At 47.5% G+C, this 18,195-nt stretch overlaps 1 protein-coding gene and 1 long non-coding RNA gene across 2 annotated transcripts in view; one reads left to right on the top strand and one right to left on the bottom strand.

Moving 5' to 3' along the window:
* Positions 1 to 18,195, top strand: part of KAZN (kazrin, periplakin interacting protein) — a 225,809-nt gene that overhangs the window by 44,939 nt on the left and 162,675 nt on the right. Inside the window, exon 2 of the mRNA XM_080380843.1 lies at positions 10,763 to 10,920. Within this exon, the coding sequence (XP_080236969.1) occupies positions 10,763 to 10,920 (158 nt within the window). The remainder of the gene's footprint in view (positions 1 to 10,762; positions 10,921 to 18,195) is intronic.
* LOC308061230 overlaps positions 10,833 to 18,195 on the bottom strand; it is a 73,846-nt gene continuing 66,483 nt past the window's right edge. The window contains exon 3 of the long non-coding RNA XR_013927125.1: positions 10,833 to 14,097. This is a non-coding gene — a long non-coding RNA (uncharacterized lncRNA). The remainder of the gene's footprint in view (positions 14,098 to 18,195) is intronic.

The following is an 18,195-nucleotide window of genomic DNA, read 5'->3' as shown; positions in this document are numbered from 1 at the left end:
TTGGGGGAAAGGCCGGTGCACTGTTACACTGAAGAAATAGAAACATGAAAGATTTTTCTAAAACCACTGCTTGAGTTGTTCTTGCTTGTGGGGAAAGCTAGGTCTGAAGCTGTGAATACAGACATAGTTGATCACAGAGTAATAATCTTTAAAAAGAATACTCTTTTTCTGCACTTTATAGACCTAGTTAACAGAAATAACAAGTTTAAATACTGGTCTGAAAAATCCGCTTTATTTTAGGAGGAGTTTATTCAGTTCTGTGCCCATAAAACTAAATGACACGCTGAAGAAGCGTCTTGAATGTGAAGCTTTTGCTCGAAAGATAAAATCGTGTCAGGGTTATTAATGCTGAATACAGACTCATTTTAACTTCAATTGAATGAATATATTTCTAGATGCTTATTTTTATTCCACAACACCAGGGTTGGTGATACTGGATATAATGGCACAAGCCAGAATTGGGCAGTAATTGACACAGTAATGTCAAAATTATGTCTATTACAAGTAAGCCAAAATATCCATGGCATTGTACGTCTGCAGATGACATTATCCCATGAACTGAATAGTTTAAATGAATAAAAAAAGCTCTGGATTTCTCTGTCTGCAAAATGAGGTAATGCCACTGCTGCACATCATGGATTAATGGGCCTTGGATGAGGAGGAAATGCAGCAGTAAAACAATTAAAAGGCAGGAATTGACAGCGTGTGGCTCCGCTGGCAGTATCGGTGCAGATGTAGCATCTGGTGTGGTCCTCAGTGTCACCTTTATCGGCAGAGGGAACCAACCCTCCCCCCCCCCCCCCCCCCCCCCCCCCGGCTCACCCAGACAGCTGGGTTTGTGCGAGTGCTTGATAAAACTTGACCTTCTGATCCGCTGTACTCAGCGGAGGTTTATCAACCTGGATGCTTTCAGTGTTTGAATTTTAGCTTTTTATAATGCTCTGCCGGTACAGGGGCTTGTTAGCCTGGAGCTGCTAAGCCCAGTGTTTTGTTAGCGTCGCATCTTGCGGTGTTAAGCAGCAGAGCTGCTCAAGGAGGCAGCTCCCAAGGAAATTTAAGTACTTGCTTTAACAGCATCCTCCATCCCATCTTTCTGCTACAAACAGCAGACAGACATGTCCAAGGAGAGATTTGCGGGTTGCTAGTTTTCATGACTTTATTGCAGGTCTCCGTTGACTTTTTTCTTACGTGACAAATCTGTTGGTGGTTTGGTTTATTTTATTATTTTTTTTTTAAGTTTCTAACATTTCTGGTTAAGAGAAGTGCAGTCTTAAGGGTGAAAGGAAGATCTCAAGAGCTGATGTGAACAAATGTGGTTTGTTTAGTTTTTACATCTTGTTTTTCAACCCAGCTTCAGGATTTCTGGTGACCCTTTCTGATTATTGCAACCCCAGCAGATTGGCAAGATGATACTAATTAGTCTCCCAACACTCACAACAACACGTAACTCTTTGAGAGCTTTTCTCTTTCCCAAGGTGTTTGGTGGGAAACAAACCAAACCTAGTTGTCTTCTAATAATTTCATTCAAACCCCAGAAAAACCTGTGATTTGTTCTGTTCCTTTCAGGAGGTGCACCAGGAGCTGCTTGTGAAACCAGAACAATTCCCATGTGTAGGTGACTAGTAAGGAAAGGCCAGACGAGTCCCTCGCCAGTGGTAGCATCTCGCCCTTGTGGTTTAGAACGTTTCCATGGGCTACAGAACCTGCGTTTACAGATGGAAATCTGAGGTGCTGAGGGTTGAGGTGACCCATCCAAGATCCTGGAGCCAATTTTGGGCAAAGTAGGATTCAGTCTTCTTGTACCCCATCCAAAACCCAGCAGCATCATACATGCAAGCACAGCTGGGCATCCCTCCTCTGAAGGCAGCTGTTAGCAGCTGGATATCTGGCCCGTGACATCTTTGTGTTGGCATATGTCACTTTTGTGTAAATAAGGAGCTATGGCTTATGGAATATAAGAGTTGCACAATTAGCTAAAGAGGTGGCAAATAAATGGGTGCCCAACAGAAACAAGAAAGCTGTAAAACTGGGTGCCACCATGCCTCGTCCGTCTTGGAAAAGGTGTTCTGATTCTTGGCAAATTTAAATAGTTGCTCTTCCCAAAGTTAGATTTACTGGCTTGGCGTTGTGCCTTCTGTATTTCTCAGAGTTTGATGTTGGCCCTGGCCTGGCAGTTGGTAGCTCTCTGGGGCATTAAGCATCTCAAATATTTCTGTAAATGACACTAGTCCAGCCATAAAGGTTGGAGTCCCGACTGCTGGAGGAGCCATGGGCTCTTTTGGCTCCAGGCGCTACCGACAGCAGCAGGACCCCGTCGCTGGCTGCTTATTCTGTCCTCGGACTCTCCATCGTAAGCATAAGCATGGCAGAGGAATTTATTTTCATTGGGTTTTCTTTTAGGGGGAGTGGTAATGTTATTGATTAATTAATACACCTTGGGGGAACAGGCAAGCTCTTAGGCATGGGGTCGCCCCTTTGGCTCGCCGGTATTCTTGTAGCTGCAGTAAGGCTGTCACCCAAGGAGAAGCATGTTGGTAATTTAATAAATGACCCCCGGCAGCACTTCAGCTGGAGTAAACGCTGAGCTTTTCCATTTTTACAGTTTTGGCCAAACTCTCATTAACTTCAGTGTGCTGCTGTGAGGTGTTCGCTGGGACTGAGATGAAGAAACTGAGGCAAAGGAGAAAAACCCCTTTCCAAGGGCTGATAACAAACCCCCAGAAAGTCGGAGCAAAGTCCAGCAGCTCCTCTTTCCCTGCTCAGCCCAGGTCTCTCTTGGATACACAATCTCTGGATTTTTTGAGCAGCAGGTGGTTTCTCTAAGGAGAATATGGGCATCTCTTCTTGCAGCAGGGTTCTGAAACTCCCATCCTTTTCCTGCTGTCTGCTAATGTGCTTCCCGGTGGAGGGGGAATGGAACAAGAAATAAAAAAAAAATGTTTCTATGTTGCTGGCTTCAAAGTATATCCATTTTTTTAAGGACAGTTTTAAATTGGCATTTTAACTGAAATAGTTAAAAATCCAAATTTGAAAGAAGCTTCTGCACCATTAAAAAAAAAAAAGTAGGTGGCAATGAAAAACTTTAATAATATAAGAGCTGCCACGGCTCTGCAGAGCTCCACTTCTTGATGTCATTTTTCACTTCCCAAAAGGCCAGATTTGTAAGGAGAAACTAATAAGCTGAAAAAATGACCAGCTTCATTTCTGAGCATGTTTTCCTCTGGAACTGTAGGGGCATTTTATTGGCCTGATGGCTTTCTCTAGCATCTGGGAAGCTCTGAATGCAGCTCTTTGCCAGTTACACACAAAACATTTACAGCTCAAAGAGGCCAGCTCGTTAGTAATTACTCTAATGAGTTCTTCACAGTGTTTCTCTGAAAGGTGATTGAGCCCCTAATGCAGACACCAGATATTTTTTCTTCGGTTAATGGCGTGGTAAATTATTCCTGCGAGGGGGCTCGTTGAATGTCTCCTTTTAAACAAGTTAAAGACCATAAAGGAAAGAAAAAGCCCTGGGTCTCCTCTCACGGGTGATGGGAGAAAATATTTACGGAGTGGTTCAGATCGAGCTGTCCCCACTGGTTCTGCAGGCAGGTGCGGGTGTAAGGTTGTGTCGTGCAAGGTGGCTGTGTCGTGCAAGGTGGCTGTGTCATGAAAAGCGGCTGCGTCGTGGAAAGCGGCTGCGTCATGGAAAGCGGCTGCGTCGTGCAAGGCGGCTGCGTTGTGCAAGGCGGCTGCGTCGTGCAAAGCGGCTGCGTCGTGCAAGGCGGCTGCGTCGTGCAAGGCGGCTGCGTCGTGCAAGGCAGCTGTGTCGTGCAAGGCGGCTGCGTCGTGCAAGGCGGCTGCGTCGTGCAAAGCGGCTGCGTCGTGCAAGGCGGCTGCGTCGTGCAAAGCGGCTGCGTCGTGCAAAGCGGCTGCGTCGTGCAAGGCAGCTGTGTCGTGCAAGGCAGCTGTGTCGTGCAAACAAGCGAACGGCTGGGGCACGTGCTGCAAGGTGCGATTTCCAGCTGGAAAGACGCAGGACACCTTGGGGAAAGGCAGACGGGCTGGGTTTGCTCGGGCAGAGCTGGTGCCTTCTGATCCCGACGGCTGCGGGCTTCGCCGCCCGGCCCGTCCGCTTCGTGTCTTGTTGGGAGTAAGAGGTGCTGGAGCGGTGTGGTACCGATGTGAGGGAGTGGGGAATGATTTTCATCAGCCTGGCTTTTACAAAGGGAGATTTCATCGACGGCTAAGTGAATAAATTAATTGATGTGTCCAAATGCAATTAGCAAATGCTACAGTGGGAAAGGCTTCCTAATCAGAATCATCAATCAGGCAGAAATGAGCTGGTGGCAGTCTTGCATGTCCTTTTTTTTTTTTGACCCAGCAGAACAGCCATCGGCCAACTTCGGTGATATAAATCAGTGTGGCATTATTTACAGGTTAGCTCTACAAACGTCCCGTTTTAATACATTGTATGTGTCTACATGCCATAACCCTCAACTGCCTCCAATTTCTGAGCTTGCACCCGCAGGGCTGGATGTTGGTCCCAAAGTCAGGACCTGAAGCTTTCATAAGGACACTCCTAATTCCTCTCCAAACTCTGCCATTGCTGGGCAAGGAGGGAGCATTTGGGAATCAGTTGTGATTTCGAGGAAGGGGAAAGCACACCGCTCATCTGTGTGCGGGCGGTCTCTCTGTGCCTTTAATGTCCCAGATGTGGGGGTTGCCCAGGCGTCAGAAGGGAAGCCTCGTGCTCGGTGGTCTCAGGTACGTGTGGTGGTCTCACCTGGCTCATGGCTGAGAGCATCTTGCAAGGGTTGTGGCCAGCCAGCTGGGGAAATGAAACCTCAGAGCAGCAACAGCCTGGATTCTCCTCTTACAGCTTTGGTGAGAAGTGTGTTTGGCGAGCATCCTTGCTGCGAGCGGGATCGTTATTCCTGGGGCTGAAGTGGCACAGAAGGTTATTATTTGATTATAAAAAAATATCTAAAAATGTAGTCGAATCATCTAAGCAAAGCAGTTTTAACTACTCTTCCAAGAGAGGTGCCAGCTGGGACTCGCAACCTGGGCGATGCTGCAATCCTGTGCCGAAAGGCAACCGGGTGCTCCGGCAGCCCCGCGGGTTACGGAGACCTGTGGCTGGCTGCTGGGATGCTGTGGGGGGAGCTCCTCCAGGAAAGGCCTGAGGTGCTTTGAGTATTTTTTTTATCTCTCTGCAAAAGCAGCACCCGTAGATGGCATTTGAGAAGCTGCTTGGTAATATTAAGGGATAATGAATTGCACAGTTGGCCCCCACACATCATTGCATTTTGCCGGACAGTCAGAAAGGCTCATTAGCAGGCGAGGTTTCCCTGCAGCCCCTGGCTCTGAAGACCGCTCCGTGCTCCGCTGGGATGGATTTTCAAAGGATCTGTGCACACAGGGTGGCTTTTTGGCTTTTTTCTTCACGGCAGCACATCTCCGGTCACGGTGGCAAGTGCTGACTGCTTCACAGAGAAGTCCAACCTCAGTGTCTGCTCTGATTTTTTGCAGCAGAGTCAGTGGAGGAGCCCAGGAATCCTTATACCGTGTCCCCTGATAAAAACATGATAGTGTCCGTCCTCTTTCATTCAGTCACTCCTGCTAGCGGGAATTAATTTTAGACTCTGCTGGATTTTGTCAGTAGATCTCAGGATATATTATCTGTGGTTTATTTTATTTAGTACTCATCTGGGCAGTAGCTGGAGTGTATAAAATGGGGTCTCCTGCAACAGCGTTATTGCTGCAGCCTCTTCCCTGAAGTAGTCAGTGGCGTCTGTATATTTTTTCCCCTCATCCCTGACAGAAAGCAATTTCCCCTCTCCCCTGCACATCCTTCAGGCTCCGGTGATTCACACCCCAAAGTGCCCTGCAAAAAACCTTGCCTTGTTGACCTGGTCTTGCTTTTGGGGGTGGCAAATGGTCCTGCCCTGAGTTCCCCCCCCCCCAGCACATCGGCTCTGATAGCAGTGAAAAGCACCACTTCTGAAATGCATCGTTTTCTCTCTCCTTTGAAGGTGATGTCAAAGCACTAATGGAGGGTTGTTATGGTTTCTTTGCCTCTTGAAATTGTTCCTTGCAGTGAGGAAATGGTGAAATTGGAATGGGAAAAGCTGGGAAGCCAAGGGGGCTTTGATAGCTGTAACTTTTACTTAGCTGGTTGTCTCGCTTGCAGCATTACCAATGTGTTATCAACCTGAAGCCAAGAGGACTGATAAGGCAAGGGAAAATTGTTGTCTTTTTTTTTTTTTTTTTTTTTTTTCTAGGGGATCAAGAAGTGTCTTTTAATCTGAGCTGAACATAACTGTGTGTGTATCTGAGGTCCATTTTTTTTTTTTTTCTTTTTATAAGCCTTACACGTTTACAAAGGAATTGCTGGGTTTAGCTGAAGTGTTGCTCGGCAGAAATGTTTAAGGCTTAACGTTGAGAGGGATAGAGGGTTTGCCTCATTATCCTTAGATTTTATCGCTTAAATTTTTAGTGGGCACAAGGTGGGAAGGTCCTCGTGATTTACATGAGAAACACCAAATATCTTTGGGCTCTTTGGCAGTTGCATTGCAGACTGGCACAGGACACCCAGAAAACCAGAAATCGTTTGGGATTTTTTAGGCTTCCTTTGTTTTTACTTTGCGTGTAGTCCAGAGGTTCAGAAATGCGAGTTTTGTTTTCATGAGGAAGGCTTAGATGATTTTATATTCAAATACAGTTTCCGTTATCTGCATGGAAAAAGATTTGTTTTGCTGAGCAGAGTTTAAACATAGCACTATGACAGATGCTTACAAAAATCAGTGCAAGTCAAATACTGATCTGCTTTTTCCACATTTTTACTGGGAAATATTTCTGCTGATTTCTTTGGCATCTCTCTAAACTTAACAGAATTACAAATGAGAGACTCATTTGCCCCCCGGAGTTTAATGTGCCACATATTGCTCAAACAATGCTGAACTTCCCAAAGGGTGAGAGAAGAAATACCAGAGAATACAGAGTTATCGCTTCAGATAAGGAGGTTAGCATAACTTAGGATAATACCATTTTGTTTTGAATTACTTTCAAATCATAAAGGCTGGGACAACTGCCCCGTGTACCAGTTCCTACTCGGGGTCAGTGTGAACCTGGGAGGCAGCCAGTGGCTCGAGGAACATAACTGGTAGGCATCTGTACCACCAGGAGCAGGTGTGGGCTTACAGCTCAAGCCAGGACTTTGGAGTACAAAAACCCTGATCCGTCCTCAATTCTTTCTTGGTCAGAAGGGCTGGGATGAATCCATACCCGTGTGTTAGCACTGGGAAGATGGCTTTTAGGGCTGACGTGTCTGATAGAGATGCTCGTGCAGCCCAGGAGCGATGGGCAGAGCAGTGCTGCTGCTCCCTGCGTGCAGCGGCGTACGCGCCCTGTCCTGCATGAGAAACCTGCAGCTCCCCGTGGCTTTTGAGTGCTGGTGGTGTGAGGACGTATGGCTGTCAGATGTTTGCTTCATGGTGGCTTGGGGAGACTTAGCTCCACGTGGTTTCCATCGCACCGCTGTGCCGTGCTGCTCCCCAAAGCCCGGTGTCGCCGCAGAGCATCGCTGGGATAGGGCCGGCTTCATGTGCATGACCGTGGGAAAGGTGTTTGGTTTGCAGGCATGATGCTGACCTGGGTTATGATGTACAGTCGTGTGTCACCTACCTAAGCCTCACCCATCGGTAGAAGTTTTACATAGCCAAGACAGATGTAAGCTTTTGCTTGCAGCCCATCAAATTTTTGGTGAAACTGTTTCTGGGAAGTGGTACAATGCTGGAGAAATGCTTGTTTGCTTGCGAATGGAGGGATGCTGAACCCTGATTTTCTTCCTTTCAAGAAATAAATTTCTTTAAGGTGGCAAAAGCTCTGCATGGGTTTTAGTTCCTCACTTCCATTTCATTAGAAAAAAAAAATATAAAAAATCACATCAGCACCACACTGCTGGAATGAATCCTTCTGCCTGACTTGCAGAGATTTATAATCGAAATGCTGAGAGACCATTTTTTATAACAGGATGAACAAAGCCATAGTAATGGGCCTTGGAAAAGAGAAAGTGCTTAAACTTATGGGAAATAGTTACAGAGACTTTCCAGGGGACTGTGGGCAGAAAACTGAAGACGTTGTCCCTGGTACTAGTGCAGGACATGCGCGTTGTCAGAATACACGAGGGATGGGACCAGAAACCAAGGGGCGACGCGTGGACCTCCCCGAACGATTTGCATGCCCCCGCTGCAGTTGCATCACTTGTTTGCAACACATGGCCGCCCCCCGAATCCCGTCCTGCCTCCCCCTCTGCCCACGGGGCATGCCTCAGCAGGCAGAGCTGGGCTGATGAAGAAATATATTTGTAATTGGGGGGGGCGAGTGTGGGAGGAAAACGCAGCCGTGAGGCGCGTGGCCACGGTGGCTGTGGTGCAGAGGGCAGTGGCAGCAGGTGCATCTCCCATGTCTTTCTGGTAAGGACCAGGACCGAGCGCTATGGAAGGCACCCCCGCTGTTGCACATGATCGATATGATAAACTGGGTTGTGTGTAACACTGGAAAAAGTTCCCAAGTGTGTTCGTGGTTGTGTGTTACTTGAAACCTCACGGCAGGAGAAGCGTGAGCATCCAGCTTGGTATGCCGAGCGCCCCGGCGAAAGGCTTGTCGCAGTGCCGGTTTGCCATACTGGGAAGGTGCCAAGGGTGCAGGACTCAGTTTGATGCAGAGGGAACAAGCCTCGTTTTATTCAGTGGAATGATTTGCAAAAGCCGAAATCTTGGCATTCGAGTGGCTCAGAGCTGCAGCGGTGAGCGCGGTGCATTGGCACGGCCCCCCGCGCCCCTGCGGCTGCTGGAAGCTGGAGCTGGTGCAGTCAGTCGCTCCAAAGCCCTTACCTTATTGTGATTTATGGCGTGATTCAAAACGGACCCATCCATCGTGGGGAGCCTCAAATACCTTTCCTATTAGCATGAGCACCCCGAGTCTGGGGGGTCCTCCCAGTCCCCTCGGGCTCTCCACGAGGCTTTGTAAGGCACAGTGATTTGTGCTTTGTGATTTTTTTTCCTTTTTTTTTTTTCCCTTTAAATCAAAAACCCAAACACCTTCAGTAAGGAGGATTCTGTCCTTTCATTCCTGCATTTTGGAGACACACCTGTTGTTTGTTACGGACCTTTTGTCTGAGGAGGATCTGCTCTGTAATGAGTACGCTTTCTGGCTAATCTTTTCTGCTTTGGATTTTGCAGTGAGGTTTTCTTTGGACAGAACTAGGTTGAGTAGATATTTCCGTGGCCTCGTGTTCTTAAAATCAGTTTGCAGAGAGTCCCAAATAGCACATTGCCTTGTTCCTAAACAGCCCAAGCCATCGGGGTTGGCCACGTGCGGCACGGCAATGTGGCACTCCGAGCTTATCAAAGGGTTGCACTGGGTGAACCACCGGCAGACAGAAAAGATGCTGAAGGATTATTTGAGCCTCATTTATGTAATGAGTACATTAAATACAGTGTAAATGAACACGCCAAACGTGCGCTGGTTTAAAAGCGAATTGCATTGCAGACTTCCCAAATCTGTAGAAACGCAATGCTTTTCGTTGGGCAGAAATACATTTTGCCGTTAGTTGCTGTGTTGCAGCCTGTGTCAACTGCAGCATCGTAAAGTGTGTGACATTGCTGGGGGACTTGTGAGAGCCACGGAGGTTCTGATTTCTGGTGTGCGTGACTGGGGGGCAGAACCCCACATATAATACCCGGGGTTTGACCTTACAAAGGAGAACTTAAAAGATTAGCAGCATTTCAAGTGCTGACAATCATGAAGAAAGAAAATGAGCAATATTTTAGCTATCGGTCTTGTGCTCTCCTACCGTAGCTAATAAAAAGCCAATTTTTCCAGCTTCTGCCCTTCATGTTGTCTGACGTTCTGAGTCCCAGCACATCGTGGGGAGCAGGTCTCTGGGCTGGGAGTCAGGAGACAAATTTTGTCTGGCAATGACCTCTTGTTTGACCTTGGGCAATTTGCTTTCTTCACAGCTATAGGGTACTGCTGTTTGGGTTTGCCATATGCTGTGAGGGGAGATAAGGCTTACGGCTTGCTTAACAGAAAGGATCTTCAGTTCCAACTGAATTTTATGAATGCTAATACGGGACAAATTTATGAAAAGTCGTATTTGTAACTGTTCTTCTGTTTCACAGTGTTTCAGTGCATCTTGTTCCCATCCATATATTGCCCTGGCTACTGCTGGGAAGTAACCTCCAACCTTAGATGAGTCACCTGTAGATGCATGTGTATCTGTTGGTTATTTACCATTTTCGATCCTTGTAGCAATAGCTCAGTACTTTTGTAATCCTTCTGTCCGTTGCGGCGTGCATTTACTATTGAAAATACGATTTTGGTGCTGCAAACCCTTATCACATGGGGAAAATTGACTGGCTGTGGATTGACTGGGGGAGCGGTGAGACTGCAGTGTTTAGATTTTAACTGAATCTAGTTGATCTCTGGAAGTAATAAAAAATGATCACTATAATGTTAATTTAGACCGCATTGCCTTGTTGCTGTTGGCTGCAGTTCTCCATCGATATATGACTTTACAGTGGTCACTAGTCTTCATCATGCCTTTTGCTGGCACTCTCAGGAGAGAGGCCAAGGGAGGTGATGGGGACCAGTTTCCTGCTGTGCTTTTCAAAAGCAGATTGCACTCTATAGCTCATCTCAAACTGAGCAAAGGGTGTCATCTCCCTCCAGTGTGGTTTCATGCCCATTTTGCTTTCCCTCTCTGTCTCTGCAGCTGTGGAGTCGCTCCATTCCCTGAATGACCAGATCTCCCATTTTATCATCAACAAATCAAAAACGCTGGACGAAGAGGAAGATGCCTTTCTGCCCAGCGAGAAGGAATCTCTGAAAAATGCCATGATGCTGATGAGGCACCTCCTAATGGATGCGCAGGTAGGAAATCGATAAACTCCCATCTGCTAGGACACAAGGCTCATTGCACAGATCTGGAGGCGGTATGTCATTTTTATTGGCGGCTTTTGCAGTGGAAAGCATTAGTCCCTGACACTTGTTTAAAACTGACTTTGGCTTCCGAAACCTGCAGGTGTGGGCAGGCCATCACGGCGTGCCGGGCGTGCAGCTTGTGATGGCCTGGGTGGAAAATCGCTCTGGAGTTTCAAGAGAAAATGCAGCGATATACCCGCTGATGGCAATCCAGTGTCAGCCCTGGCAAAAGAAAATTGTTTTGCCACTGAGCATCTGTGCTGAATGCTGGTTTTAGAAGTGCCAGACGCGTAAGTGAGCTGTTGCTTTAGCCATGCTCTAAAATGCCAGTTAAAAGTCATGAAACGATGTGCAGATGTTTCTTTGTGCCTTTGGTGCTTTGACATAAAATCTCTCCCTCTGTAGGTTTGCTGTGTTACAGTGTGCTTCCTTCATCCTATAAAAAAAAGCCCCTTTGAAATATTCAGGATATTTTTTTTTTTTTTTTTTATATTCCCTTTTGGTCTTTATTTGTAAAGCCTGGATGGAAAACGGCAGCTTGTGTCAGAGGGTTGTTTTGAAAACAGGGCGGTCTCCTCTCCCTTCTCCGCTGGGAAGCCCTAAAATCTGGCGGAGCAGGTCTGAGACTGTCCTGAGCACCCCCGAGCTCTGCAGGGGCTGCACACAGCCCGGGCTCCGCGCTTCGACCTCTCTCACAGGGTTTTATTTTTGTTTTCCTCAACATCTATTGGCACGTCCCCTATTGCAGCTTGTGCCTGTTGCCTCTTAGAAGCCGAACACAGAAATAAGAGAGGAGGAAATTATTCCTGTAGGGGTTTAGCAAAATAATCTTCTTTGGGGCTTTTCCCGATGGCTGTCCCTGCTGGGCCCTGCTGTGCTGGTGCTGGCGGTGCTGCTGGTACGTGCCGTGCTGCCGGCATTTCCCAGGTGCCTGGATGGAGAAAAAAACCCACGCGTTTTTGTGGTTTAGTCTCCTGTTCTCCCATGTGGAGTCTGGTGGTTGCCTTACCTGCTTCTCTCGCCTTCAGAGCCTTTGGTCCCCGTTACTGTGGGTAGTAGGACCTTGTTGCATGTGGCCTGGGAATCCCTGCTGTTAGTGATGTATGTATTTTAACGTTGAGTATTTTTGCACGGGGAGTCAGCGCAGGCTTTGGGGGCTGTGAAGTGCACAGTGAGCAAACGGTTATTGCTGGGCTCAGGATTTTGTTTCTATGACTGTGGTGTTCATGCCACTTTAGTAGGTCTTTAGCCAAGTCACCTCCATTTACTCCAAACCAATGGATGGAGCGCTGCCGCAATGCCGCGGGGAATGTGGAGGGTTGGATTGTGCGTTTGGATTTCCTCCTGTGGCCTGTGCTGCAGCTGGGAATAACTTTAAGGAGTCAGGCGTGAGGGCAGGCAGATGTTTACTGCATCTGCATGTTGCAGTTTAAAATGCATATGGGGCAAAAAGGTACCTATTATAATCCCCTTGTGCAGGAATATGGTTTTTTAGCACCAGACCTTTGCTTTGCTACTTATCAGCTGTCCTGAATGCATATTAAGCGGTGCCTGTGATAGAGTGACTGATTAAGGAAATGCTAGTAGCAATGGGGAAATGTCACGCGCTCCTGCATCCTTGTGATGCACCCACGTCTCTTACCAGAAAGGACAGGGCAGTTTCTTCGCCTGGGATTTTCAGGATGACAAGGTGGGAAGCGGTGAGTGGTAAGCAAAAGGATGGAACTAAACAGATCACAGCGTCAAGTACAAAAAAACCCCAATAAAATAAATGCTCTGAGGAATGAAAGAAACACAAGGCTGGCAGCAAGCTACCTAAAGAGGAATATTGTTGCCAGTGTGTGCATATAAAGTACATACTAACCCTGACTGCATAGTGCCCTATGGCTCTAATTACACAGGAGGAAAAAATATCACCAATGCAATTATTTCCTTTTCCTCACCTGATCTCATTTCTTCCCAGCTAGTGTTTTTTACAGGAAAATGGAGCCCTGCAGCTCTAAGAATGATTGTGCAAGGTTCTGTACGAAGATAAGCTGAAATCCAGTGCTTGGCTCTTTTGCTCCCTTTCCTCCTCTCTTAATGTGGACCCGATTTTTGCTGGTCAATAATCTGAGGAGAGAACATCTGGCTTGGAATTTTGGGTAGAAATTAGGTGGACTGCCAACCCCCCCAGAATCGAGTGATCAAAGGGGCCAGTTAATGGGCATTTCTCACTTCTCTGACACTGTTAATCTGCTTTGAAAACACAGCCTGTGGGGATGATGTCTCACACTTGCTGCCTTTCTGGTGTGGAGAGAAATTGGACAAATTTTTGTAACTCTGCCAGGACACCAGCAGGCCAGGAGATGTGGCTGAAGAAAAGTCTTCGGATCCACTACGGATCTAACTTTGATCCCGAGTAATTTTTTTCTGACTTAAGATGAATCACGAAACCAATCAAACATAGTTCTCCACTTTGGAAAATGCTGTGAACGTTTTTAGACCAGGCTGCCTCGGGGACCCTGTGCATCTGGCTGTGAAGTTGCCAGTCCCTGCCCTCAGCAATGCATCGCCGAGAGGACCCGCTAACGGATGCCTGTCAGCGTGGAGAAGAGGGACCACAGCCCAGAGGCACTGGGGAGTTTGTTTGGGGTTTCACAGCCAGATTTACTGATAATCAGAATGTGGACTGCATGCTCCTGAGCGTCAGCCCACTCCCTTCGTTGGACCGTATTTATTTCTCCCTTGGCTTTTTGGAAGAACCTATTTTCCCCATCTGTTTTCCCATTAATTTACTTTTCACTGATTTTCATGGCTCAGGTTTTGCAGTAGTGGTGTACACACGACTGTGACAGTAGTGACTGTGGCTTTATAGGAGAAATTCGCCGTGCTGGAGGTCACTTGTTGACAAACACAGACTAGAGAAACAGCTCTTGAATGGGAGGGAAAAAAAATCCCATATGTGACAGGGCTTTCTCCATGGAGAATGGGATGTTGCCTCGCGTATTTTGCATCCTGCTTACAGAAACGTCAGTGATGTCAACTGAAGTAGGATGGGTGCTGGGACCTGTGCCGAGGGCTGGCCAAGAGGTGGGTGCTGACAGAGAGTCATAGAGTCACAGAACTGACTGGCTTGGAAAAGACCTTTAAGATCACCAAATCCAACCGTTAACCGGCACTGCCAAGCCCACCGCTAAAGAATGTCCCCAGGCGCCACATCCACGCATCTTTTAAGCGCCCCGGGGGTGGTGACCCCCCAGCTCCCCGACAGCCGGTCCCAGCGCTTGACAGCCCTTTCGGTGAAGATGTTTTTCCTAATGCCCAACCTGACCCTCCCCTGGTGCAAGTTGAGGCCATTCCCTCTTGTCCTGTCGCTTGTCACCTGGGAGCAGAGCCCGACCCCCCCTCGCTACCCGCTCCCGTCAGGCAGCAGCAGGGAGCGAGAGGGTCCCCTTGAGCCCCCTTCTCTGCAGGCTGAACACCCCCAGCTCCCCACCGGAGAGGTGCCCCAGCCCCGCTGCCCGGCTCTGGACACGCTCCAGCACCCGACGTCCCTCCTGCGGCGAGGGGCCAGAGCTGAGCCTGGCACGAGTGGTGCAGCCTCGGCAGCGCCGAGCACAGGGGGATGGTCACTGCCCCCGTCCTGCTGGCTGCACCGTTTCGGACACAAGCTGGCATGTCAGCGGTATTAAACTGCATGTGGGGATAGGTAATAAGCTGTGTGGAGTCTCTCAGCAATAGGCTGTCAGCTCAAATTCTGCCCAGGGAAGACAGTGATTTAATGAAAGTCATTACAATCTGCAGGGATCTCTTGACCCCGGTGGTCTCCATCCATTTACACACCCCGGATAGGATTTCCTCAGCATGAAAATACCTTGTGGGACGGATTGCTTGCTGACCTGCATGCTCGCTGCTGGGCTGGCAGAGCTCTGGAAAGGGAGCATCACCCTCCCTCTGAGTGAGGGTTGGAGCTTTCCATCCAGATTGCTCATTTCTCGTATTTGTTTCAGCTGTGCAGCAGCTTCCTGACATCAGTCTGGAGGTATAAAGGCATCACGTTCCCCTAAACGGTGCTTAGCAAGTCATCATCGGCAGAGCTGGCTGGGAAGGGGGGGAGAAATCCGAGAGGAAATTGAAATAGTGTTGTATGAACTAAAAGGTGTACTTAAATAATGCGGGTGCATAAAAGCAGACAGAAAGAAAAGGTGCATTTATTCCGTGTGACATGTTCCATCCTCTACGTAGTATAGGAATGAATAAACAATTTAATTTCTGCCAGACAGCCCCGTGCAAGGTGTTATCGTGGGGATATGGCAGCCTATGATAGATTGTCATTGTTGTCAATCATTTCTGGCAGTCCTATTATGCTCGGAAAGGATGTTTGCTCTATGCATGTTGTTTTATAATCCTCCAAGGTGGAATTTTATAGCTTAGTGTGGTTTTTCCTCAGACGTTTCCCTAAGCAGGATTTATTGCTTCTGAGACACACGTGATGCGAATCCATTATACCTCCAAACTTTAAATCTCCCCCCCAGCTTTACCAAAATTACTTTTTTGTTTTGTTTTGTTCCACTTGACTTTCTGTTTCTAATTGCTGTTGTGAGAGCCTTGGCTGGCGTGGAGCAGAAGGGAGATAATAACATTGAAGGGCTGAGTCATACACGGCAGCTCTGATCCAGCAGTTTGCTGAAGCGATTTGTAAATCGAGTCGGAAAGGTGCACGCGGGCGCTAGCGTCAGCCTCAGACGCAGGGTCATGTTCTGAACGCAGGGTTATGAAGGAACACATGTAATTTTTCTGGGTGCCTGACCTTAAAAGCCAAGCTTTCAGGAAGTTCCATGCATTTAGTTACTCCCATAAAGTGTTTAATTGACTTCGAGTGGATTTTAGGTTCTTTGGGAGAAATACCTTCTTTTCATGCAGTTCTTTCCCAGCAGCACTGGGATTGCTGTCGGGGGCCCCTTAGGTGCTGGTACAGAAGGGATGAATGGACAGAGAGAGAATCCTTTGGTCTGGGCTGGACTTCTCAAATGCAGTCGTACCGCAAGGGATGACTTAAGAGCATGATGAGCTTAGTAACCTTGTGGGACACCTGGGTTCTGTTTAATTGGATTTCAGTTGTTGACTAAGTGTGAGAGCGTGGGGGTGTAGAGCTACACAATTGCTTCCCTGCTGAGGGGGTTGTTTCTTTCTTAGGTAAAGGCAGAAAATAAGCCTGGTGGTACTTCTAGCCTAAGTTGCTAACAAAATAGTATGGTGGTTGCCCCAAAATCACAGGGGAAAGAACCCTTCCATTTACATTTAGAAGCTGGGGGTTTTTTTCTTCTTTTGTTTAAAATCCAGTGTTCTGGCACTTCACTCTGAATCAAACGGCTCCAGCTGTCATTACCTAGTGGGACAAACCTTTAGCGAGTGTCTACAGAGACAGGTCTGTAGATATTGCTGGAAGTTGGTACCAGTTTGGGTAGAGGATTTTGCCCTGTTTTTCTTCGGAAAATATTTGAGTATTTGAGTTGGCACCTCCATAAGCCCTTTAAGTTTGACACTGAGATCCTGTAAATGAATCATTTCAGGTGAGAGTCTTTCAGCCTTTGAAAAAAGGGAAAACCCACTTGGCATGACTTACTTTTAGCCTTTCAGCATCCCACCGGCTGTTTAGCTTTGGTTTTTTATATGAGCCTCTATTCCTTTTGTCACCTGGAAATAAGTACTAATTTCTTGAGCTCTTTTACCTGATCATCTTCTCTTCAGCAGTCTCTGTTGTCTTTCTGAGGCAGGCTGTTGCTGAGACGGCTGTGATAACAGCTGCAGAACTAGTAGCAAAATAGTGCTATTTCATCAGCTGACCTTTAAAAATAATTCTTATGTTCTGCGGAGGTCTGTTGTACAAAACCAACCATGTTGCTGCAATATTTTGCTTGCTAGTTAAACACTTAGCACCATCTGCTTTTCAGACTTCTAGCAGACTGAGCTTCAGTAGCCAAACCGCAGGACCTTTATTTTCACGTGAGTGGGTCATATTAGTATCAACAGGAAGAAAAGGGAAGGGAGGATTTGCTGTTTGTTCCAATAAACTTAGATTATGCGACTTCTGAAAGCGTCCTCGCCACACTGATTTGTTTTGGAGGATGCAGGAATAGATACAATGCTAATTCTTTGTTACGGAATGTTACCAAAATGCATTTGTAAATTGGCGTTCACGTGTGTCAGCATTCGCATCTCGTAAGCTGGTTTGGCTTGGAAAAAAGCTTCATTTAAAATCAGGATGTTTTTAGGGGAAAGCCTGGAAAAAAACCTTGCTGCTGCACACGGGTTTTTTTACATGAATCTTGCCATCCCATTTCCATAAGGAGAAATCTTTTTAGCCGCTTCCAAGCCAGCAGCTTGGAATCATTTTCTAATGATCCCTCTAGGTCTAGCCTGAAAGGGAGCACAAAAGGCTCTCGTTTCTCTTGAAGGATGAGAAGATAAAACACCGAACCTAGCCAGCTTCGTCAAGGGCTGTGTTGTGTCTAATGACATCATTAGTGTGTGCTAACAGGAGCCCGGTTTGCGGTGCCTGTCCCCAGACGTGTAGCTGACAACCCGCTGCCTCTCTTCGTGGTCGGGGAGAGGAAGAATTGATTTGTGGACTGCCTCTGGTAGCTCAGCCTGTTTGGAGAATGATGTGTTCCGTAATGAGGGCAGATCAAAGATACCCTGGAAATAGGTGTGCTGGAAGGTGTGTGTTGCTGTCTGTCTGCGCATCGTTAGTCACCCCCAGGCCGTGGGTCTCGGTCGGAGCGGTGGTCCTCCTCCATGTCCCGCCTTGGGTGCGCTGATTACTCACCACCCGCTTTCAGCCACCTGTAATTTACTGATTCATACGAGGAGGGGGGTAGGCTGATGTTCTCCATCCTTCACTCGTAGTGTAAAGGAGTGATGCCGTTGAGTTGGTACTGAGTTAAGTGACAGAGGAGATTTCCTTACTGCGTGTGAACGGAGGAGAAGATGGACTTGGCGCAACCTCTGATGCACGGCTGAAGGGGCCAAAAGCCCTTTGTGGTTCCAACCGGTCTGTCTCAGGTGGGTGCAGCCAGTGAAGTAAAAGCTAATCCAGCTATGAAGATAGTTTTTCTCCGAGTATTTAAATTCAATTTACTTCCAGATCTTTAAATCTGGAAAATTTGCCTTGCAGCACATCCATGCGGATCTTACATTTTAGGCAAGGTGGCCGTGGCGGATTCAGGGTCTGCTTTAGCC

This window comes from Falco punctatus, assembly GCF_963210335.1.
Source record: "Falco punctatus genome assembly, chromosome: 3".
NCBI lineage: Eukaryota > Metazoa > Chordata > Aves > Falconiformes > Falconidae > Falco > Falco punctatus.
This window is presented reverse-complemented; position numbering and strand designations above follow the sequence as displayed.